This window comes from Anser anser, assembly GCF_964211835.1.
Source record: "Anser anser genome assembly, chromosome: 11".
Lineage (NCBI taxonomy): Eukaryota > Metazoa > Chordata > Aves > Anseriformes > Anatidae > Anser > Anser anser.
In genome coordinates, this window is record NC_139732.1 from 17,418,812 (window position 1) to 17,444,573 (window position 25,762).

Here is a 25,762-nt window from a genome sequence, read left to right on the forward strand (position 1 = left end):
CCCTATATATTGTTTAGCATGACGCCAGATGGTATGGAATACCCCTTTGGCCAGTTTGGGTCAGCTGTCCTGGGTCTGTCCCCTCCCAGCTCCTGCTGCACCCCCAGCCTGCTCGCTGGCAGGACAGAGCGAGAAGCTGAAAAGTCCTTGGCCTGGTGTAAGCACTGCTCTGCAACAATTAAAACATCAGCATGTTATCAGCGCTCTTCTCATCCTAATCCAAAACATAGCACCCTACCAGCTACTAGGAGGAAAATTAACTCTGTCCTAACTGAAACCAGGACAGAGCTTTTTGGTGTTTTTGTTTGTTTGATTGTTGGTTGGGTGGTTGGTTGGTTAATTGGTTGTTGTCTAGTTTGGTTTTTTTTCTGTGTGTGTGTTTGTTTGTTTTTTGTTTTGTTTTGTTTTTTGGGGGGGGTTGTTTGTGTATGATTTTTTTGGGGTGCAAATCCAGTGCAGACAGTGTGGGTTGGCAGCAGCAAGGCTGCTCCTCTGTTTTGTGGCTTGAAGTGCACACTACAGAGAAAGGCTTCAAGGAGAGTGGGATGTGAGTACAGCCCCTCACATCCTGTCCCAGTCTCTTTCTGCAAGATAGGTGTATTTTTCTCATTTCTTTTGTTATGCAAAGTTTATCTCATTTTCTTCAGTTTAATTAAATCCTTTTCTTTGTGTAACTTGTCAGAATCTGTCTTTGCATCTCCAGCTTCAAGAGAATGAAAATCATTGCCTAAAAAACCCTTTGTAGCTTCCAATTGTAAATAGATCAGCTGATTCTGTTGTTTGATTCCTCTCAGGTCTTGTGTTTGTTACTGCCTTAGGTAAGGTTGGCCACTGTGCGTTGAGGAGGTTCACACACTGATAGCCTGATTTCTCTGCTGATGATAATTGAACAAATATTAAGCATATCAGTGCTTCAAATAAAGCATTATCAGCCAAGCCAGTTTTCATCAATCAGTTTAGCCACCTACAGCTTTGCAATATCATCCTAATTCCGTGGAAAGGACTGTCATTATTTAAAATCAAGTGACCCTCGCTGCTGGTGAAGGTCATGCGGGGGTGGTGCAACAAAACGCATGTGAATGCCTGCCTGGTACAGTAATGTTCATAGGTTTTTTTTGCTTACTTCAAATTAGAAAACTGAACAAAGTATTATGCCTTCCATGAATAGTTAGTTCACAGATGAAAACAAAGGGGAAAAAGAGACAACAAGATGAAATGGCATGTCCAAAATCACTGGGCAGTGACATGTCCAGGTTTCCTGATACTCTGCCCTGAACCACCTGCTTTGCCTTACTGCCAGAGATGGTATTTTAATAATGGTATTACAAGAGTGATTATTGTAATTATTTTTAGTCTACGCAACTGTATGCGTGACCATGTTTCACTCAGAAAAAAAAAAAAAGGTAAATTATTTAAATAGTTATTTAATTGGGACTTCTGGTGACATAGAAACTCCAACAATTATCTACAGCATGTGTGAATACATGCAGCCCTCAGCAGAAGAGAATGGGCCCATCCCCAAATTATTCCATCTGGCAGAGTCAGTACCTGCTGTAGTTCACACATGAATAGCATCAATTTGCATGTAAATAGAGGCCTACATGCTTCTGTGGAGCTAAAAGCTGTATTTCAACATTTCACAGTGGAATTAGGCAGTGGGCACATCACTACATGATGGTTCAACCTTGTAGTGATGTGCCAGCTAAAATCATTTTAAATGCTCTTCTCCATATTTCCCGGTAGGATTATTTATTGAAGTAGTGTGTAAGAGCTCAGAAGAATCCTCTATTGAAATGCTGCCAGCTCCCGGCTACGATTCTGACATTGATGTTGTCAACTGAGATTAAGCATTGGTCTTAATGAATGCTGACAGTCATGTTTCTTAGGTATGGTCCTGTACTTCCTCTCAGCAAAGAACCAAAATAGAAAGGCTGGACATGAAGAGAAAGATTTAGTAGCAAGGATGTTTACCTGCTACTTTTGTGGGTTTTTTCATTTTTGCTTCTCCCCCTGGGAGGGGCAACACCAAGAGTTAACATTTTCATATCCAAATTTAACAGCAAATGATCCTGTATGAGTTTCAGGTAAGTGAAATACATGTGCTGTGTTCCTCCAGCAGTGCTTTCAGAGAAGCTGGGAAATTCCAAACTGAATATGCAGAATAAAATCTGACCTTCTTCCACTATGCTTAAATACCAGTGGTATTAAGGCATACGGGTGCTTACCTGATATTCCCTTTCAGAGCCTGAACCTTCATGTGTTTTTAAATTTGTCTAGTTCCTTTTCCTCTAGTTCTTGGGACATCTGTAGTCTAGAAAGCTCCTTGTCTGTGATTGCAGGAGAAATGCTTTACTTTGTTATTGTACAAACATGCTGCTGTGTTGCATAAGGAAGGTGACACTGTTAAATTCAATAACATCTCCTTCATGTGAAAACCCCATGAGCTAAATTTCATAACTAACTTCTCTAGTTTATGAATACACACACACACAAAAAAAAAAAAAAAAAAAGGCTTGCAGGTAGTGGTAGAGACTGTCTTCATAGCTGCAGAGGACAAGAACTTGTCCCTGGGGTAAAGATCAAGGGTAATTGTTCCTGCTCAGGTCCATTACTCGAATGCCAGCAGTGAGGCAAACTTCACCTTGTAAGACAAAAGGGTAGCAAAAGTAGATATCAGACAGGAGCACATCCATCTGGCTTGAATGGCAGAGAGGGACTGAATGTGCTGGGAGATCAGTCTGCAATAACTCATGCAGCGTTCCCACCTTTTCCTGCACGGGGAAACTCAGAAACAAGTGGCACTGAGACACCAAGGATGTGCTTCCTTGTAAATTCTCACTTGGTTTTGACACTGAAATCAAGTAATTTTGGTGGTGGCAGGATATGTATAATGTGTCTTTAATACTTAAGCAGATCTTAAAGAGGGATTCATGCTTTCTCGGTCTGTAAATGAAAGTGGATTTGGACAGACTTTGAGGTAGACCCCCTTAAAGTAAAACAAGTGCTTGTCATTTTTGCTGCATTTTCTGATGCACATGGCCTGTTCTTATCAATAGTTTGCTGTGAGGTTTGCAATCCAGTGTCAGATAATGAGAGGTAACAAAAGCAGACGGCAGGATCATTGTTATGGGAAATTAGAACTAAAGGAACAATCAGGTTCTGACTTCCATTTGACATTGAGGTGCCAAGTTGTTGAATTTGAGCCATTTCTGTACATCAGTGAATGCAAGAGACCTAATTTACTGGTATTCTTCAGCCTCCTTCCTCTTTTTTTGTACATACAGCAAGGAGAACGTCAGTTTATTCCCTGGAAAAAAAAAAAAAAAGGAGTCTTTATTTGTTGGTGAAAACTGTTGCTTTTTCAATTTCTGTCTTTCATTCTTTCTCTCTTTCTCGATCATTTTGTGGCCAAACATGCTACGATTTTACAAATCTGATCTTTCACATCTGACAGAGAGCTTTAGGGCTGTTATACTTGTATAAATGTATTGTTATAGATGTGTTTTTTATAAATGTATTTTTAAAATAATTTTTAAAATACATTTTTAAAGAACTATCTCTTCACAGATAGGGTGGGTATTTCTATCACAGAACTAAATCTCATCACCAAACATAAGAAACAGGGGACAGAGTCCAGATCTCTGTGCATAGGTGTCCTGCCGTCTTCCGTAGCTTTGAGGGCAAGATGACTTGGATGTCACTGATCCAAGTGAGTGAAAGCACCCTCTGCTTTTGCCACTAGAGCACATCCACTGTGTGTTTGGAAAACTACCGTTCCTACAAACTTAGCAGTAGTATAGGTAGCTTGGGTATCAAAAGCAGCATAACTTGGACAATGACTGCAACAACTTAAGGTTCCCTGTGCATGCGTTTGAAGGTCACAGCCTGTGGTTGCTCCTGCCTTGCTGTTAAGTGCAGTTAAGTAGATGAAGACACCCCTGAGCCACATCTGAAACCATATAACCAAGTACATCATTAACAGATGTGGCACTGGCCGTTCTTGGCATATCTTCAGAAATCAAGGATTTGAAAAGTACAGTGATATGTTGGCAGTTTGCTTCATAGTTTCCCAGCTCCCACTATATTCTACTCAGAAGACCTCTTTTTAGTCTAAGGGAGCCTCTCGGCAGCGCAGTCGTGGCTCGTTTCTAGGTCAGTTGCACCAGTGGCACTGAGCGTGCAGCAGGCTTGGACAGAACCAAGCCTCTCCAGTAAGGTAGCACTCTGGCCTTTCAGTCTTGTTATCTTACACTGAAATCTAATCAACATTTCAGTGTTTCCAGTTCATTTCCAGTACCCAACAGTCAAAAGAAGATAGAAGCTGATTTAGATGCTGCCTTACCTTGCATCCAGATATGGCATTTTAAGTAGGGTTAGCTGTTAGGAACCACTCAATTTCCATTGGATCCTGTTAGTGGGAGATGGACCCCCTTTGAAAATCCTGCTGTAATAGTATGACTGTACAATAAAACGGAATCCATATGAAGTCCTTTACTAGAGTAAATGCAGTAACAATGCCTTAGGACAAATATAATGGGGGACAAAGGTAAGGATTGTCTGGAAACTGTCTAATTGTAGAAAATTTCTTTTTAGGTCTCTTCAGAAGTATTAAGCTTCATATTTAGACTTTCTTTCTGGTCATTTTAATCATTTTGTTACTTTGATCCCACATTTACTCACAGTCTGGTGGCAATAGAAATGTAAAGACCTAAGCTTCCTTGTAATGTTAGAGGGAAGACTAAAACCTGGAGAGTGCACAGAATTGTAATGGTTTGTCTAAACCAAGTAGGCATAGTTTCAGCTTTGCATCTAACTTCACTGGAGCCTTAATGAATCATCACTGAGATAACTACCTATTTTCCAACATTATTGAATATAATTGTTGCTGGCTGGTTTGGCTTCTGGCTTGAGGATATACTGAATCATAGAACAGCCTGTCCTTACTGATGTCTTCACTGACTGCAAACCCATGCCCCACAGCTACCAACTTTCCCTTCCCCCAGCAGATCTAATTGCTCTCCAGAAGTGCACAGACATACTGGCAAAGCCAAAAAAAACCTCTTCCCTCCCTTTCTATTACTTTTCCAAGGATGGGAAAAAAGTGCCATATGGTAAAACCTTATCAAGTGGCATGGACATTTACATCTGGCTGGACACCGTACCTTGAGTCCATCAAGAATGAATCAGTAGAGCATACCAGGTTAAGAAGAATGAAGGGGACTGGATTAAGCATTGTTATCAATTGGGACTTGACTGTTGTGCTTCTCTCAGTTCTCAGGCACATACCTGTGAGTGGTACAGAGCATCATACATCTTCGTGAGCAGCCTGAGAAACAAATGCCCCACCTGCAAAGCCACTTCTGTTCCTGTTTACTGTCGCTGCTGATTACTTTCAGAAAATAAACATATCAATAGAATATCCATATTGACATTTACAGGGATGCTAACAAGTTCTTGTATTAATAAAATTCCTTCAGATGCAGGGCAATTAATGACAATATAAGTCTTGGAGGCAATCTCCAGGTCCTTACTTTGTTGTCTTTAAATATATCATACTATTGCTGGGCCAGGCTATTTTCACAAAGAAATGAGTTGTATCTTTGTAGCAAGTGCTGTTAAAGAGGATTATAAATAGGCTTTAAACTACAGACTATAGCTTTGCTTTACACTTGGAAAAAACATCAATCACCTGGCTGAGACTAAATCCTAACATCTCACCTTCCTAACAGATTTTAAAGGTCACAGATGTATAGAAATGTTCAGCTTAATCTTAAATGCATTGACTAGTCTGGCAAAAGCATTTTAGGGTCTTTTCCTTTTTATTTTTTGCCAGCTATTTAAAATGTGAAAGAAGTGTCACTTACAAGTAAAGAGTGGATCTTTAAGAGAAGGCAGAGAGTATCAGAGATCAGACTCGAATCTCAGAAAGGTCTCTGCAGCTCTGCTCTGCTTTTCAGTCAGTCTGATTCGTAATGTTTGCAGATTGCACTAGTTCACCCCCACTCCCCCAAATGGGTTATCAGCAATCAGCTACATGCTGGGGACAGAGAACAACCTCAAATGAGCTCTAGCCTAAAAATAGCCATTTTCAAATTAAAATCTTGAATCAGGAGGGAGAATGGGTTGCAGCTGGGACATCTTTTATTTGCTTGTGTCACCAGTGGCAAATACCTACAACAACAACAATCTCTTCCGCATCAAGAAGTTGCCAGGATTCAGCTTATTGAACGCTTTTTTTTTTTCAATGATGTAATAGAAACGCAAATTAAGCTGCAAGATTTCAGATGCCTGCCAGTGGAATAGATAGGATCATTTTCAGTCTACATTAATCTAGGCGTAACTATGATTAATATTCAAATTTACCCACAAACCAGGAAGTACCTAGGTAAGGAATATACCTGCTCTAGCATTGCTTTACGTTTGTAGGTATAAAGAGGCACCTGAAGAGGACTCAGAGCCTATTTGATCTGAGTTCTCCACAGGGGTGTAACTCTCTATGCTGATGGAATAGGAAGGCCAAGGGTAACATTCCTGAGTTCAGGGTAGTATTTTCAAATGTTTCCAATGAGGCACACAAGATAAATTGGATATATTCATGTTCTTGCCCCTTGTCTTTTTCACTTCCAATCTCTGCTTTGCTTTTTTAATTCCACCAAGTTGCTGAACAAATTGGGAAAAGACGCAAAGGAAACTACTTCTCCTTTTGTAGATAGCAATCCTCCCATTGACTGATTTCTTCCTTCTATCCTTAGTTGTCATTTCCTGAAGAAATATGTATCTCATAGAGTAAAGGTAGAATTGGTGGCAGGGGTAAGGACAGTGGTATATGGCAGTGCTGCATCACAGCAATGTAAGTTTATTTTCACGTCATAGCTGGATTAAGTCCTGGTACTATGAAATGGAAAAGAAGATGGCTTATTAGGCTTCATGTCTGGCCTCATAAGTGTTATAGGATGGGAGGAAGCTGGATGCTTTCCTGAAAGATGTGCTATAATTCAGCTCAAATTTACTGGATCTGAAGGACTACTTACAAGGAAGGAAATAATAATTCATTTGATAACAGGGTTTACTGGATAAAATTCTTGGGCCTGAGCAATGCAAATCAAACTGGATAGTCATAGCTGCCTCTCCTTACTTTAAAATCCATGAATCCTGCAGGCTATTTCAGCTTGTGTTCTTCAGACCTTGGTGAGGTTGCATTAATTTTCTTAACTTTAAGGCTTGCTCAAATAAGACCTTAGGAACTGACATCTTGAGCTGCATGTATTTTAAAGATTGTGTAACTCTGCTTGTAGCAAAGATTTGTCTCACTGTCTTTATCTAAAATTTCCCCTCTCTCCCCAGCGTTGTTATAATGGTAACAATATGTCACTGTTTAGAGTTTAAATGAAAATATTCAGAGCCAAACTATATCCCATTTACAGCCAAGTCACATAGTGTAGAGTAACAGCAGATAGACCTGTGATAGTATTGGTCTGTCTGTTTATTTAGGAATATGGCTGTGGTGGGTTCCTCAAAATACTGCTCCAAAATGGGGCTTGTTCAGTATCAGAGCTGGGATATAACAGATGAAGATACTTCCCAGACATCATTTTGCAAGCACAAGATCAATTAAGCCATTAAGATGCCAAAAAAAAAAAAAAGTCGAAATGATCATGTGGATGTTCTCATGGATGGTCTGTCTGCCTAACTGGGAAATTAACTGAGAACAAGTAATAGTTTTGGATGAATAATAACTTGCTAGAAATGCAGCTTTAGGTTAATAAACATGAGTTACAGATTTCTATCAAATTCAGAACATTATTTTCCTGAAAAATGAAAACTATATAAAATAGAAGTTTTTCATTCTTATACTTTAGAAAACAATCATTTGAATTTGTTCAGAGATGAAATTCACTTAAATGTAATTTAGAAGTTTAAGAGAAAAAAAAAATCCTGAGAAATATGTGTTTTAAAGTGCACAAAATGTTTCAATTGATTCACTTACTGACTTTGAAAAAAAAGACCCAGACTAATAATTCACAGTTTTGAACCTTTGAATGTCTTTGAAAGGCATTTTCTCTTGATACTTTGATTTGGCTAGAGTTTTGCTAGCTTTAAAAAAAAATAATGGTGGGAAAAAGAAGATAAAGACTATGTAAGAAGGACGACTGAGCAGTATGAAAATGAGAGGAAAAATACAAAGATAAGGATTTTTTTTAGGAAATCCAGCTTTCTTGAATGGTTAAGCTAGGCTGGGGTAGACATTCACTGAACAAAACAGTGACAGCTAAACAAAGAGCTCCTTGACCTAAGAAAGAGAAAGGGTGTTAGTTCCAGTCTTCTTTAACTGAAAGGCAGTGTATCTAACTAGACATGCACTGAAAGCATCTTTAGGTAAGGCTAAGCATAGACTAATAGACTGGTTATGTTTTTGTTTGTTTGTTTTTGTTTGTTTGGTTTGGTTTGGTTTTTTATTCATTTGCTTTAAATTTTTGCTACCTTTGCTAATAATATATACTTGCTTAATAAATGTAGTGTTGGTAACAGAATCCTGAGGAGAGAAAAACATGCATCTGGTTTGACCTTCACATGATAATCAATAAAAACCAGGGCATATACAGATCCATATGAAAAATGGGGGATCTGCCCTAACACTGAATAGGTGCAGCCACACAAATCAGTAAGGCAATGAGAAAGGTAATTAGTTCTATAACCATGATGCTTTACCAAAGGAATGTTTACAATACATACGTAAACAAGTAGTTGTTTAGATCCCCTAATTTTCCACAGTAACCTCCTGGCACTGCTAGTTCCTGCTACACTCATGGAATAAAAACAGATATAGCCTTGAGCTGCCATCAGTTGCCATTACACTTGTAGAACTGGCATTTGCTTTGCAAAACAAAAACAACATTGTAGTGCCCTTAGTTTCAAAATTACCCTTATAACCCTTGTAGCGTGCCTGGGTTGAACAAGGTAGAAAAGCTCCTTTTCAAACTTCTGTCTTCTATTATTGTGTATTGATTTCCATAGCTGGTAGAGTAGTAAGTGGTAGGTCAATGTATCAGGTCAGGAAGGATTGATTTCCTGTCAATGAAAGGGGAAAAACACTTGGATTGACTTAAGAAGCTTAGTCTTCTGGGCATGATGCAGACTGTGTCATTATTGTTTGCTTGTTACATGCTACATATCCCTAAGCAGCCTTTCTGAAATCGGACGTGATATTTTTTATAGGAACAAAGTTTCTAAACCATAGAGGAAAGACACAAAAATAACTCCTTCTTCCCTGCAAATTCTATTTGCATTGTACAACCATAACTGCACTTATAACTACATAACTTGTTAACCCTTTTCACTGTCTCTCTTCTCTGTTGGATAGGTAACCTCAACACAAACCCTTTTCTGTGAAATATCCTGTCTCCAAAATTTTAGTTGCCTTTTCCATTCTTGGCCTCAGCTCCATGGTCTGCCAGAAATGTTACAAGTGGTCCTTTAGCAAACTATTCAGACTCTCTTTGACTCAGTTCCCCAAATGGAAATGGAGATGATAGCACATCTGCGCACCAAAAGAAGGATTTTTTTTTTTAATTCACAGTGAGGAAAAATAAGCTAGATGACTGCATGACACTTAGCTATCAAGGTTTTCAACATATGCAAGGCACGTGGTAATTGATTCACTTAATACAGCCAAATTATAAACCAATAACAGTGAAACTTAAGTCAGATTTAGACACTTTGACATCTAATCCTGAGCACTTCTCCACGTTTTCTAGTGACTGGTGGTAAAGGCTATAATATGGGGAGAAGAGAGCAGGGAGAAATGGGCTAGGTCTCAGAGCTGAGGGGAGAGCCCTTTGCTGTGCAGTTGTGAATAGTCCAGGCTGCAGACCTCAGGGGATGTATGGAGGGTCCCATCACTCTTGCCAGGAGGCCATGAATTCATAGAATCATAGAATCATTAAGGTTAGAAGAGACCTTCAAGATCATCTGGTCCAATCATCACCCTACTGCCAATGTCACCCAATTACCTTTGGAGAAGAGGGCTTCACCCTCACAGCAGCCCTCCAGCACAGGTCTCACCTCCCAGCCCACCCTGGGAGCACAGGGAAGGGAGAGAAGGGAAGAGGCAGAGAAAGGCACGGAGAGGCCGCTATGACTGAGGGTGGGGAGCAGGAAAGAAGGGAGTCTCACCTCAGCATGGAGACAGTGCGGCACAGCTGCCATTACATGACGCCTCTTCCCTCACGTGGCCGCCATTACACAAAAACTGGTCCTTCACGTGACTGCCATTATGCAACGCCTCTTCTGTCACGCGGCCGCCATTACACGAAACCTGGTCCTTCACGTGGCTGCCATTATGCAACGCCTCTTCCCTCACACGGCCACCATTACACGATACCTGGTCCTTCACATGGCTGCCATTAGGCGATGCCTCCTCCCTCACACAGCTGCCATTACACGATACCTGGTTATTCACATGGCCGCCATTACGTGACGCCTCTTCCCTCATGCGTCCGCCATTAAGCAATACCTGGTCCTTCACGCGGCCGCCATTACACGACACCTCCTCCCTCACATGGCCGCCATTACATGATACCTGGTCCTTCACGCAGCCGCCATTATGCAACACCTCCTCCCTCATGCAGCCACTACAACGTGACACCTCCCTCACGCGGCTGCCATTACATGACATCCAGTGAAGGAGTGGCATAAATAGCTGGAAGCTGCCTTAGTTACCACAGGTTAATTTACAGATGGCAATGATGCTGAGGTGGATCTCTGTGCAGGCTCTCCAACAGGAGTCAGCTTAAGACACTGAGTTACTAGGTAAGGAATTCCTGTATTTCACTGGGCAGATGCTACACTGAGTATGGCTGTGGCAGCATTTCTTCCAAAGCTCAGCTGCTTCAGATTCTTTGTTGATAATCCTGTTTAGTGAGTGCTGAATGTGCAAGTCAGGTTCTCTTAATGTGTAAGGAGTGTGAAAAATACTTAATAAACCAACCAGTTGAGTGATCTGGAAAGAAATACGAAATGTGAGACAGATTAGTTAACACTAAACTGTGCATTAGCTACTGGAGTGATACATGAATCTGTGAAAATGACACAGCTTAATGAACATGTTGTAGTGAAGTGGCTTTTTGCAAATCCTGATGCAGCTGGAGTCAATATCAAAAGTCCCACTGCCTGCAGTAATTCTTGGAACCTGCCCGAAAGACTAATGTTACATTGCTTTATCCATTCTCCTTTAACTTTTCATTACAATAGTGTCATATTATGTAGAGGAACAGAATGATCTCATTTACGCACTTAGAGAAATATCTGAAGTTAATTGGCCTATTAAACAATTAATTCAATAAGTGGGTGTTATACACTGGCATTAAGGTTATATGAGGTAAATTGTCTAAAGCATAAACAGAAACTATGGTCCAAAATAAAGAGTTCATACACAAGCACTTCAAAAGAGTGAGAGATGACATAAAATGGATGCAGGTTTAGAGAGACCTCTAGTGATTCTTAACAACAACAACACAAAACGTTTCATACTGTTCTTTTAATAATCAAAAGTACTCAGGATAACCAAATCATCAGTTCTATTAAATCTAATTTACTATTGGGGGGAGGGGGGCGGGGGGGGGGAATTACAATATAACAAAAATAGCTATACATTTCCAAGTATATAAATGTTAGCCCGAACTCCCATTTCTCCTATACTCTGTAAACAGCATTAATCTAAGGCTGTTTTATCAGAGTAGTTTAAAGTGGCTGTAGAATAACAGAGAATCAGACATTTTTTCAATTAGTTCTTCCATTTAATGCAGGATCTTAACAGGAATACATTATTAAGGCTTGTTTCTTTTAGCAAGCCATCAAGTTATTGTCTTGCTAGGTGCGGAGATTTTTCAGTTTGAGTAATTGCAATATCATTAGGATTATGACAAATATTTCTCAAAACAAAAATATTTCTCTGGGGATATTCAGGCTGAAGAAGAGAAGGATCCAAGGTAACCTTATTGCAGCTTTTCAATACTTCAAGAAAGGGGACTTACGAAAACAATGGAGAGTGAATTTTTGCTTGGGCAGACAATGACAGGACAAGGGGAATGGTTTTAAACTAAAAGAGAGAAGTTTTAGATTAGATGTTAAGAGGAAATTCTTCATTCAGTGGGTGGTGATGCCATGTAACAGGCTGCCCAGAGAAGCTGTGGATGCTCCATCCCTGGAAGTGTTCAAAGCCAGGCTAGTTGGGGCTTTGGGCAACCTGGTCTGGTGGGAGGTGTCCCTGCCCATGGTAGGGGGTGGAACTGGGTGATCTTTAAGGTATCTTCCAACCCAAGCCATTCTGGGATTCTGTGATACTTTTGAGATGGCTAAAAGTCATAATCTTCATACTGCCTATAAAAGTGGATGATTTTCTGTGCACAGTTTATCTTGTTGCATTATGCACTTGCATTTCCTTATTATGTAAGCTTATGTGGAAACTACTAGGACCACCTTGCTCTGATTGACAGTAATGAACATCTTTGTGGTCATTGTCACAATTTGTCAACCTCCTACAATACTTTTGTGTAAATTAAAGGTCTGATTTTAGGCAATCAGGTATGTATGAAACAGGTTAGTACAAATAGGGGCATTTATGCGTATAGGAGTAAGTACTGTTAAGGTAATCAGCATGTTCGTTCTTGTTCAGAAGACATAAAAAAATCTATGTGAGTATTGAAAAGGTACGACGCATTATATTGACCTCAAAACAAATGGTTTCTCTTGGCCCTTGCTTATTACCCAAAGCCGACAGGAAGAGGACAAAGCAGGTCTAGCCCAAGGAACCTCTTAAGCTAGCTTGCTTTCAGGCCCCATGAAAAACCTGCTCTGTAGGGGACTGCAAGGGCTCTTTGAAACACAGACCGGTGTCTCCTGCTTAGTGCAGTACATCAGCAGCAGTGCCCTGGCTGCTGTGTCCCCTTTGCTCCAGAGGTTCAGTTGTGGATCTCCTCATGCAGGAAGGCACTTCCACAGTTGTCTGGGCATTCAGCTGCTGAGAACAGCTGGCTGGAAGAGATTAGGCAGGCTTCCTAACTGTACAAACTGTATCTTGATCGCTTCATGTTGCTGAGAGTGATAAAAAAATGCATACCAAACCCCTTGTAAAATGGATAGACGAGGAGGAGATGAAGAGTGTCTTAAAAGCAAACAGCTCTCTGGGATCCCAGTTAGGAATGGGTGTTTGTTATCAGCCCCAGTAGTCTCTGCTGAAATTCACTTGCTCCCATGGCTGAGGTTTCAGATTACCCCAAACACCTTCAGGTCAGCAGAGCATCTCTGCTAGTCATGTGCTGCAGTCTTGAACAAATGCTTGGTTAACCATCCCAGTTGACTATCCTCATTTTAGAATAAAGTCAGTTAATTCAATCTGAAGGTGAAAAATCCCCTTGTGCCCTAACTCCCTCCTTCTGTGACTACCCTAAGGATTTGTTTCTTATCCTTCAGAGATAACTGCATTTAAATAAATCACTGAACAGGAATAGAACTTGCTTATGATGTAGTTCCAGGGGATTTTCTTAACCCACTAATGACTGGGTGTTCTGCTCCCTAGAAATATGCAAGTATTGTAACAATTGAGAGAAAATCTTCCATTCCAGAAGAAGAGAATGTCACCCTAATCTTTTCAATAGACAATAGGTATTTCTTGGAAAATGAAGTTGATTTTGCTTGTGTTGGATGATGGTGATGTTACTAAACAGGTTTGGTGATAGCCCCAGTTCAAAAACTGTTGAAACTCAGCTGAAAACAAAGATGAAACAGAGAGATAAAGTGAGCTATCATGTTATGTGAACACTGGAGAACAGTGAGGAGTTATTACTACTCGTAAAATCAAGCTTAATCCAAGCAGTTGTGGCAGTTTGTATTTCTAGGAATGTTTTGTTTGTCCTTTTTTTTTTTTTTTTTTTTAATTCTGAGATCTCTCCTTTTTCTGTTACAATTCTGGCTTTTGGTCTTTTTCTCCAGGTCTAGAATTCATTAAGAAGTGTTTGGAGGTGGGTGGTGGTATATGAGCAGGAAGTCATGTGGCATTTCCAACCAGGGACCTGTCATGTGCCTCAGTAACTCAAATAGCTTGCTGCCATTCCCATGCTCTTAAATATACTATTTTAAGTACATCAACAAACAATTGCAAGAGCTTATAAATGTTTCAGAGAAGAATGTGTTGAGGGCCTTTTCTTTTTCCTCTGTCAAATGCTTCTGGTGAGTTAATAACTCCATCTACAGTTCATCACTGAAATAGTTCCAGAAGTATTGGAACTATGAGCCTGAACCAGGTCACTTTTGTGATAAAACCTGGTTCCTAATCATATTTTAAACAACGGACTAAGTGTAGCGGATCCACTAGTGCAGCAGTGAAAGTACAAAATTTATTTTGTTGGAACTGCTGTGTTTTTTTTTTCCATGACACAAAGTATAAGGACCAGGAGCACATAATTGAAGCTGTTCTGCAATGGGTGTTGACCAATTTCCGTTTAGGTGTTGGAGAATTCAGGGCCTGTGGGCAAATGTCAGAGGGAAGGGTGCTAATAGGCCTTCTCACTTCAGTGGGCTCATGGGCATTTCTCATTTCGGTGGGATCAGAGCTCCATGAGACCACACTCAGAACGGGCAGATCTCATCCCAAAAGCCCAAGGCAAAGCTAGAGGAAAAAAAGTGAAAAAATAAGATCCGATGAGGTGCAGACATATACACATCTGCTTTTCCCATGCTTTGAGCTGGCCAGACAAACCAATTTCTTTCTGGCCAGGTTTCAGCTGGCTGTTGGCTGGCCTGGCCGCATGGCTCCCAGACCAGACCTGCCTCAGTCAGACAGCTCAGGACGTGCAGAAGAGATCTGTCTGAACCTGTTGTGCCGCTACAGCTCCAGGCACTGTGGGCTAGTAGAAGATAAAAACCCAGAAGACATAGCCCAGTTTTCACAGATTATTCTACTTTTCTCAGTGTTACTCTTGGCAGTAGACCTGGGTAGTACTAAAAAAACATACAGTCCATGTACATGAACTACACATATAGCCTGCCTTGAGTGTTTTTATGTAAGTGTGCTTACCTGTTTATGACCTGCTTTGTCATGTCCAAAATAGATACATATTAAAAATTACTTATCTATATTAGTGAAAAATAATTGTGCAGACCTAGTGGAACTCCAAAAAGAGGTTCAACTACTCATCAGTTATTGTTATACCTGAGGTTACAATATTTGTAGGCATCAGCTCTGGCATGTCCACATGTAGGCGACTTATAAAAGCAGATCTTTCTTAATCTTTGCAGCTTTCGCTGCCTTCCTTGAGAGCTGTGGAAGCTCTGTGCTTCTGAACTCATTATTATGTAAGAATCGAAGTAGGCATTCTCATATATTAATTACTTCATGTTCCTATGTAATTTTTTTCTTAGATTTATCAGTTAAACCATCTATAAATTTATTAGCAACAAGCTTATGTAGTAGGTGAGTTATTTTTAAAAATCACTGTTAACAGATTAAGGAGAATAGAAATACAAAAATAGTTTTCTAAGCCCAAAAGGCAGGTAGGAAATAGACCCAGAATAGAGTGGTACTAATGTATCTGTTTGTTGTGGTTTTTAGCTTGTCACTAATATGAATACGTTTTCTGCCACAGTAAGATTTTTCTATATACTACGTTATAAATATGGAGGTGAGACCACTGCAAAAACCACAAGCCATTGCCTTTCATGGTTTCGTAAGGAGAAAATTCTCACTGTTGCACCATCTTCTTCCTGTGTGCTTGCGATTCAACAGTTTGCTGGCAACTTTGGCAAAAATTTATTACAAAAATAACTGTAAAAAATAGGTATTTAAGAAAATAACATAGTTTATTTTACAGTTCTAAATGATCAGGATAGCGAAATATTTTTTGTGAATCCTGTTTTTTCCTATGGTTATTTGCTCTTGAAATCCTTGGGAATTGTATTCTAGTGACATCTGTTAACACTGTTGCATTTAACATGTAATTAGGAAGTGAAAAAAAGAAAACAGAAAATAAAAGCCCATGCCAATCTAAATGTGCTTGAAAGGTGCCAGATTGATAACTCTGGAGAACTGAGTCCTCTGTTTATCCTCTGAATTAGTGCAGGAAAATCAATGGCAGCATAAACTTGCTCACGTCGCCCTGAAATGTCTTGTGCTCACTCAGCTGTGAGAGTAGCTCAGGCTTCATATCGCCTACAGTCCTTAGGATCCCAATAGGAATTATATGAAGGATGCTGTCCTGTAGTGGAAGGACTGTACTGAGAATGCTAAACTTCTTTCATATAAACTTCTGACCATCCACCCAAGGTCAAGCTTTGCAGTTTCAGCATAGATTACAAATGGTGATTTTGAATTAAAAGGCTTTATAGTGCATTCCCAATCTCTGAGCTATCGAATCCCCTGGTGTGTTTTATTTAATGCATAAACTTCCATTGACATGACAGAGCCAGAGGCATTACAATCTATCATGTCAAGACTTCATACATTAACAGTTCTTGTTAGCACACATTGGCACAATACACTGCAATAGTTCTGAATTATACTAATGATCCATGGATAATGGGTCACAAGGAGATTTTTGAACCGTACCTTTAAACCAATGCCACAGTGCTTTTAGGATGTGTCAAAGAGCATGGAGGCTTGGCACTATAACACGCTTTAATGCATCTTCAGAGCACCTTATCTTGTATGCTTTGCTTTAATTGAGATTAAATGGCTTTGAAGGACCTAATGCAATTTCAAGGACAATGCAATATCTCATATTCTCAGTGAAAGGTTTATAATGTATTTCCTTAAAACCGAGACAAATATTCCATACAAACACATTACACCAAACTGATGTTAAAGGTCTAATTCAAACATAGGGAAGCCAATACAATTAGAATTAAAAGCATGGCATACTGTTCCTGAGGCTATGGCTAGGATGGGGTGAGAGAACTGCATAGGATCTTGGGTTCTTCCACAGCACCAGCCAGCAAAGTATCAATGGAAACAACATTGAAAGGAAACTACTTTCCTTTTTAGGTGCCTAGATCCTGTTGAAAGTCAGATTGAATTTGTGCCAGGGAAGACTTTTGAGAGTGTTCTTCTGGGGGTGCATGCTCTGAATTCTTTGCATGATGTCAAGGCAGGAGCAAAGCCATCATAAAAGTTATGTTTAGTTTGTCCCTCCCTTCTTTATTACATTCCTATATTAGTGGTTTAAGAAAATTTAAATAGATGTCACACGAAATGAGAAATGACAAAAAAGTGACAGCCCCCCTCCTCTTTTTTTGTAATTTCAGTTTGATATGTCCTGTTTATTTAGTTGCAAACTTGCCCTCCTTGGCTTGCTTCAATAATTATATATATAAATGTGCTGCACTATCTTGGAAGATGTTGTTGTATTCCAGTAATGATAACTGTAGTTTCATGACCCTCCTGAGCTTACATTTGAGGACTCTTTGGAAAAACTGCCATCATACCACAAGAATGTGAGGTGTAATACTGCCAATTTTTTGAATTATTCATTAGAAGGAAAAAAAAAGGCAACAAAGACATAGGATTTTTCTTTTTATGTATGACTTTACTGCTCTTCATATTTTTTAAGTAAAAGGAATACAATTCTCCCATCTTTTCCACAGCCCAAAAAGAAAAGAAAATATGTATGCTTCAAAAAGTTGGGATTTCTGGGAATACATTTCCCTCTTTTAACTTGCATTTTAACATAAGGTAAAACATTTTTTTGACAAGGTAAGTAGAGTAAACAAAGATCAGTGAGAAAGCAGAAATTATTGAAGTACTGGAAAAACTGCTGCAGGCTACTTTTTCACACATTGCTGCTCAAGTCAGGATTATGCTATGACAGTTCTAACTCTCCTGCTGACATCCTTATAGACTCTATTACATTATTTACTTCTTGTAAAATAACATTCTATTACAGCTCCTTCATGTCCTGCTGCTATTCTAAGTTCAAGGGGAAGAAATTCTGCTCAACCATAATTCTTTGCTTCCAGCTCGTTAATATGGCTCTGAGGAGATCATTATTAAAAAGACTGATACGCGGCCTTATTTCATACCCCATTTTCTGTTGCAGTTACAACTGTATTGCTAGGGTCTTGGTCTTCACCTAAATCAACAGTACTGCATAAGATGCATTAGCCTGTGTCTTGAAGTATCAGATGAAGCATGTTCCACCCTGAGCTGAAGATGTAATGCCATTTTTATGTCAGTAAGGGGGAAAGCTTTCAGATATTTCTCTTGCTTTTTCATTGCAAGGAAAAGTGAAGCCAGTCATGCAATCATACCTGATTTCTGAAGAAGAAGAACCGATTCTCAGTAGACTTGCTGGGAACATCTGTGGATAAAACAGGGTTAAGAGCAGACAGATTACTCAAGCACTCTCTGAAAATGGACTTAGGTTTCTTTTTCAATGTCAGGACATAATATGTCAAACACATATCACAGAATCCCATGTAAGGAATCAGCTGAAACTTGTTTTCTGAGAAGATGTACTTATTAGGACCCAGAAAATGAATTTGCCTACTGTCTCTGAATTCTCAGGCCTTGCATCACTGTAAGTCCAGTTAGCAGCTAGGTGTACCACTAGCAAAATATTCCCACAGTATGGTAGAATGCTCCCAAAGCACCAGCCTTTGAAAAGAAGCACTTTCATGACTGCCTGAAATCACCCTGGCAAGTCAATCATCAGCCCTGCTGCTTGCAGTGTGAATCTTGAAAGCAGCACTCGACACTTGAAGAACTGGCATCAAACCAAACAGCAGTGACCACATGCTTTGAGATGGTCAGAGGACAGGGAACCCCCGGCACTACACACACAGTTCTGAGTAGAGCACTTCATCTGCTTTCAAAACCCATTTGCTTCATCCCTAATGAAATTTAAGTTGCATTTTGTCAATAATAAGACAGACAACATGACAATTATCTAGTTATCCAGTCCTTGTGAGGAGATACTGCATAAATTTCCCAGCAAAAAGTGAATCATATGTGCTCTTTCTTCAAGGCAAATAGTGAAACAGCTAGAAGATCAGCACTGACTGAAGCAGCATTTCATTATGTATGTGGTGGGTCCTGATAAAAGCAGTGCAGAGCATTTGGCTGTTGATCTCTGAAGTTAGGCAGGGACTGTGTGGGAAGGGTGACATTTGCCGCTTCCCTCAACCTGAACCAGGACTTTAGTCACCGTCTCTAGTATTTTCAGTTTGCTGCACAGCTTATATTTATGGCATTGAAACTGGGGATAAAGTTATATACTGTATGCTGTGTTAGCAGCTGGGGATTGCTACATCTGTATAGGTAAAGGATGTAGATGATTAAATATGTCATTCATCATGAGAAGATTCTCTGATGATCCTTCACAAATGCAAGAAATGGGAGTGGCAGGAGGTCGCATACAAACAGGGTGGTTGTTAATTCTACTAGAGTGATCACACAGGATAGATATTTGCCATTTCTTTCATATATGGGGCTGTTGGTCAATCAGAAAGAAATATTTCGATCCCTGTAACCCTTTGATTTCAGTGGAGTTTGGGACAGATTCCCATTATTTTGCTTCACAACGTTCTTGGTATGTCTGCAGAGTCCCTGAATGGGTCAATAGACACAAGCATGGGATAGGTTACTGGAGGAAAAAAAAAAAAAAGCAGGTTACTTGCTATTGTTGCAAATTTCATTTCCCTCAGGCATGAAAGGTCATCCTCTTCTTCATCTTCTCACCTTTCTATTTTCCCCCGTCCCCAGTCTGACCTGCTTCTTCTGTAAGAAGAGTTGTTTCTTCTCTAAGAAAAGTTTTAGAAGAATTTCAGTAAAAATACCAGGAATATCTGACCAACTGTTAAAGTCATTTAGCTCAAGTGCCTGTGGAATGTTTTTAAGATCCAACATCTTAGCTCATCTTGCACTGGCAATCCAGTCTCTGAACCAGGGAGTCATTATATATATGTTTGTTTTTTTTATATACCACCAATTACTGTTATCAAAATATGTTAAATGAACTATGTTCTAGGAAAGCAGATAATTTCACCGTAGACTTGTAAATATCCGATTAAAAATGAAGCTACCTTTTATTTATTGCAAAGGCTAGCACATTCATCAGCATGCCTAATTAAAATTTAACAATTAATAAGCAGTGGCAAACCCTGTATGAAGGTCAGTAGCAACCTAAGCAAACTTATCAAAAATGCAAAGGGGTTTAGAGTTTTTAAAAAGTTCATTCTGTCCTTAATTAACAGATCTAATTACAGTTCTGCCATAGCAAAATGCAAAATGATCTCTTCAAAGGACGAGAAGTCAAAGGTTTAATAGTGCAGATAACCTTCTTCTTCAGTACATACTGACCCGAGTGTAGAAGGGAATTTTACCAAGCAGTCAACAGAGTTGATGGGATGGCTTTGATAGAAATTAAATCTAAGCAATACATAGAAATCCCAAAACAACAAAGGAATTGAGAGGGAATAAAAACTCTCTCCTGTCTTGGGATTTGAGCTAACACCAAGTCAAGACTTCGGATAATCTCTCTTCTTAGCAAGTTGTCAATGTATTTGTTCTGTGACCTTTGATGGTTAGTTTTGAATAACACTTTCTGTTCTATAGACTGCATGTGTTTAATTATCACCTTATTCAACCACAATGGACAGTGCAAAAATGAAGGATAATCTAGTATAGTACAGCTAAATACAATAGAGCAAAGCACTTAAAATTCCTGTAGTTAATAGTCAGCATTTAGGAGATGAAGGGCAATTTTCCAAGTTTCACTAAAGGGTTTAGTTATGCATTACTTCTTCAAGAAGACCAAGAAAATACTGAGCATTATGTTCAGTGTTTTGGAGGAAGAGGCTGGGAATGAACAGAACTGGGTTCATCAGTAACCAATGAAATCTTCCTCGTTGATTTATGTGGGCAAGGGTCATTATATGTGGGTAATATAAAGTGGCTGAAAGAAAAATTAGACTGCTTAAAATTAATAATATATAGCTGAAATGAATTGTTACTATTCATCTTTACGTTTGGATTAAAGAAGAGAACACCAGCATGAGAGGCAAGATCGCTTCAGGGAAACCTGACCTATGTGACTATCCTTATCGTCCCCTTTCATACCCTGCCAATGTTGAAGTGAATGTACATAAAGGAGAAACAGTTGAATATCAATAGTTATCTTGGAGAGGCTCAAATACACAGGAACCATATTCATCTTATACTGGCAACAAAGTACATCATGACAAATATTTCAACCAAAAGGCTCATTACATGCAACATGAAAACTGAGAGTCTGTTCTGAGCAATCTCCATGATTTGTCTTCTAGCTCTACAGCTGCACCATCATGACCTGAACTAATTTCATATGGCATGATAATTTTCTATTGGCTGCAGGAAGAAAAAAAATGAAGCTCACTCAGACTGATGAGCATTTTAAGACTGATCCTTTATTCTTTTTCTTACAAAGAACATAATCTGCTGCTTTTAAATTACCTGTCTTGTACCAGTCAAGCATCCCATCAACATGCCGTACTAATGTAGCTTCATGCTAGTCTTGTGCTATATATTTGAAAGCAGAAATGGTGAGGCTTTTAAATGTAGCAAATATTTTGTCTACTCAAAATAGCTAGACTCCCTGTGTGGCCACAATATGATCCACACCTTTAAGGAAATTATAGTGATCAGTCTAAAATTTGGATGCTCAGAAAGATTTTATTTGGTATTTGGTACTCCTCTGTATCCTACCTCAGAAAAGGACAGAAAACTAGTCCTGCTACATTGCTTAAAAACACAAGCAGTGGAAAACACATACTGCATTATCACATTCCTTTCTTTGATAACACTTGCTTCAAAATAAGAAATGAACATAATTACTTGAGTTCTGCTGATGGGAAGTGAAATACAAGAGGTAGGCATTATTACTGTTACTGTTATTATTATTGAAGTAGCAGGAAGTGCAGTGCCATAAAAACTCTTCTAAGCAGTCACTCCCTCTAACAGACCATTAAAGGTTCACTTCACACTTATATCTTTTTTTTTTCCAGACTGAATCCTGAATCATTAATTTTGCACTTGATGTTCCTAAACGAAAGCTTTTTGAAGCAAAACCTTCTCTTGATGTCTGAATGCACCCTGAAGATGTTAATCACCAGAGCCGTAAATTCAAGACAAAAAGCCATCCAGGTACCTTGAATTTATTGAGACTTGAGAGCAGTAAGATGGAAAGATTTTTATTTTCCAGCACTATACAACATCCAAGCTTTAGACAATATCATTTACTAATAGGAATCTGAGCAAACAATGTTGTTAGAAATAATATATGGCCCAAGACACTATATGAAAGGGTGGTAAATTAGATTTGAGAGCAAAGAGAACCAAACCAAACCCTTCCTCCCCTCCATTGCAAAACTCTTTCAGTTTACAGATCAACTGCCTTTAGAGCTAAAATTTATGGAGAGACTTGACAGTAAGGGTAAGTACAATATTTGGGATGTGCGTGTGAGATACCTATAATGAAGAAATAAAAAGTTTTATGACTTGTAACTACTTCTATAATTTCTCTCTTTTTTTTCCTTTATTTTATTTCCCCTTTTCTTTCCCTTTTTTTTCTTCTCTTTTCCTGTTTTCATCTTCTTTCCTTTCCTTCCTAATAGATCTTTCTCTGTCAGTGTTTCACCAAAATAAGGAACAAATTCAGGGATCATAAAATGTCAAGTACTTTGTTTCAAAGAGACACTGATTCCCTGTATCCTTCTCAAAAAAAAAAAAAAAGACTCAATTTCTTTTAAGATTATCACAGCGCTGTGAAAAAGAAAGCAATTTTTTTCTTTCTGGTCCTCTGGGAATCATATTCATCCTCCTTTTCTATTTCAGCATAAGTCCTTTTCAAATTAAAGCAAACGCATGAAGCAAAGGGTAAATTTTTTTTAACCGTTAACAAATGAAGACCACCCATTTCATACCCTCTCAGGCACACAAATTCTGAATATCTCATGCATTGTTGCCCTCTAGTGTTACTTCAGAATGTATGTAGAAGATTCTATCCATAAAAAGTGAACAAGAAATGCATGTTTCAAAGAGATAGCACCAGATCTAAACTTGAGAAGTGACTGTCTGTGAAAAGAGGCATTTTACAATCCTTTGACTTTGGTCGGGTTAATTATCTAAGGTCTTTACGAAGAACCAGTGCTTTGAATATTAATTTCTACACATAGGAAGTAGGGCAGCACAGGGATTGTTACTTTGCTCTCCACATCTCTCCACTTTACTCCAAAGAGGATGCTACTCATGCCATATGGGCCTTTTGATTTACCCCCAGTTTTCCTGTAGCTGAAAGCTTCTCAGGGAGTTCAAAATGCTTGGTTTAACTACGGGCCAGTATTAATAAAATGAATAAATATGGCAGTATAAGTTCAAAACTGTATTGCTGTAGAATGGCAGGAACAAATTGGAGTGTGACCTGTTAGCATATCCGGCTCATGAGATTTACATGTGCATCAAAAAATGGGAAAAAAGTAATTATCATTTTCTGTGGAAATATTGCAAGGCTTTCCAATTTCCAAGGAAATTTACAAATTGAAGTGAGGAAAAAAAAAAAAAAAAAGGCATTTCTGTCCTTAGGGTCCTTCTGACCCTATGTCACTAGTTATCTAACTCATTAAACCTGATCTAATAACATGCAAGCTAGTTGAAATTCTAAGTAAGAGCAATCAGAAGTTTTCAGCTTCTTTGAAACTGACATATTGGTTGATACTTTAATGGTTTAGTGCTATTACCAGACAGGCATCAAATACCGCATATTTATTAATTTTACCCATCTGATGGGTTTCTGCTGGAAAGCATATCATGTGGCTTGGTGAATAAAGTTACCATCTACGGGATGCTGATAGCTCAAATTCTGGACCTCATGTTGTTTTTCTGTGCTTCATTTTTCCCATCTAGAAAATAGGATGATGAAATAATTCTCTCATGTAGAATTCTTTGAGATCTATAGATGAAAATGGCCCATCAGAGCTGGGGTATTACTAAATAATATCCAGACTTCCTCTGAAAGCTCTAAACATAATAAGATAAAATGTTAGATTTTTATTCTCTCCAAACTTACAATAGCTTTTCAGAAAAGTTCTCAAAGCTTCATGAAGTTTTGAGCCCAGATCAGCACATTAATGTCCTTTCTGCAAACCATGCAACATACGCATTTTGCTAGCGTTTAGGAGCCTGTCTGAAGGAAAAACTGAAGGACTCCAATCAAGAGTCCTGAAATGTTCCATGCAAAATACAACTGCCAGTTCTCTCACAGATCCTTTCATCCTATACTCATGCAGGAGCTCTTGTGCATCCCTACAAAAGATTTTGCTGGGAATAAGCCAATGAATTCCAGCCAAGAACTCTACTCCTTTCTTATTCAAAATCTTGAAATCCCCAACACAAACTGAATCTTGACACTCAGTCCTATCTGTTAAAAAGAAAGGAATGTTACTTAATTTTTATGTTCACACTGGGCATGATTTTTATCTCACACTGATTTTACAACTGTATACTGCAGTCAACTTTGATGACACAGCGTGACTTGTCTTAATAAAAATAACAGAATCGTATCAATGAGTTGTTCCTGCAGTCACAGCTCTCCAACTCAGGGCTCTGGAGAGTCACAGGGCCCCTCACTGGTGTTGAAGACAGAGGCAAAGAAAGGCATGAAACATCTCTGATTTGCCTGTGACCCTATTTGTGAGGTTTCCATCCTCATCAAGTAACAGGCCAATGTTATCTCTGGTCCTCCTTTTGCTGTTAACATATTTTTAAAAGCCCTTTTTATTATCCCCTGCAGTAATGGCCAGCTTCAGCTTTAATGGAGCTTTGGGTGCACAAATATTCTCCATGCAATAGCAAACAGCATCTCTGTAGTGCTCCTGCATCACCTGACCTCGTTTCCAGTGGCCATACACTTTCTTTTTCCACCTAATCTCTAGAAGATCCCTGCCCAGCCAAGCCAATGCTTGACTTCCAGCGTTTTGGAACTGCATGTTCCTGTGTTCCTGTGCTCTTAAGACGTGGTACTTAAAACATGACCAGCACTGAGGGACCCCAGTGCCTTCAAAAGCAGTTTCCCAGGGGACCTCACTAACTCATTCCTGAGCAGCCTGAAGTCTGCTCTCCCCATACCCAGGGTATACTGTATATGTTACACAAAACTTTTAGAACACACTTTGCTAACATTTATGTCTCCTTGACCTGCCTGTGAGAAGTTAACACGTTTCTGTTCGACAACTTTGAGAGAATGATTTAAAATTTGATCTTGAACAGGAAACTATTTTTCCAAAAGATTGCAAATGTCTCTAACATTTCATGCACTGAAGCTCATTTTTTAAATGTTGCTCATTACTAGATTTTATGGTGAATCTTTATGATTCAGGAAAATCAAATCTCAGAGTGATTTGTGTCCACCATTCACAATGGTTATAGCTTTATAGTAATCTTTGGATGTGGACTAGTTGTTCTATATATTTGAGGCCTGTTAAAGGATTTATATCTGAGGCTTAATGAGTAAATGTACTCCAGGTTGCACAGTTTCCTAGTACATCATGAGGCCAATTGTCTTCAAGTATGAAGCTGAAGTAAGAGATTTTCCACAGAGGAGTTCCAGTAGAGTCAAGGAAGACTTCAGATCAGCAGTCTGAAGATTTACCTCATAGACCACAGAAGCTGCAACCATCACAGCTATAAGCACTGGTCTAACTAGAGTGATCTGTCAGGGCTAGACACAGCATAGAAGCACTC

General features: G+C 39.1%; 1 protein-coding gene across 4 annotated transcripts in view; it reads left to right on the forward strand.

Annotated features, from left to right (window-relative positions):
* LOC310905284 (uncharacterized protein) overlaps positions 1–25,762 on the forward strand; it is a 289,193-nt gene that overhangs the window by 202,310 nt on the left and 61,121 nt on the right. For 3 of the 4 annotated variants that reach the window (XR_014588897.1, XR_014588898.1, XR_014588899.1), the window contains exon 4: positions 22,030–22,168. Coding sequence is in view for 1 of the 4 variants with exons in the window: in XM_083851367.1 (XP_083707493.1) it covers positions 22,030–22,168; positions 22,403–22,457 (194 nt within the window). In the remaining 3 variants the exon portion in view is untranslated. Of the gene's footprint in view, positions 1–22,029; positions 22,169–22,402; positions 22,458–25,762 lie in introns of all 4 variants that reach the window. The other variant, XM_083851367.1, reaches the window with a different exon arrangement.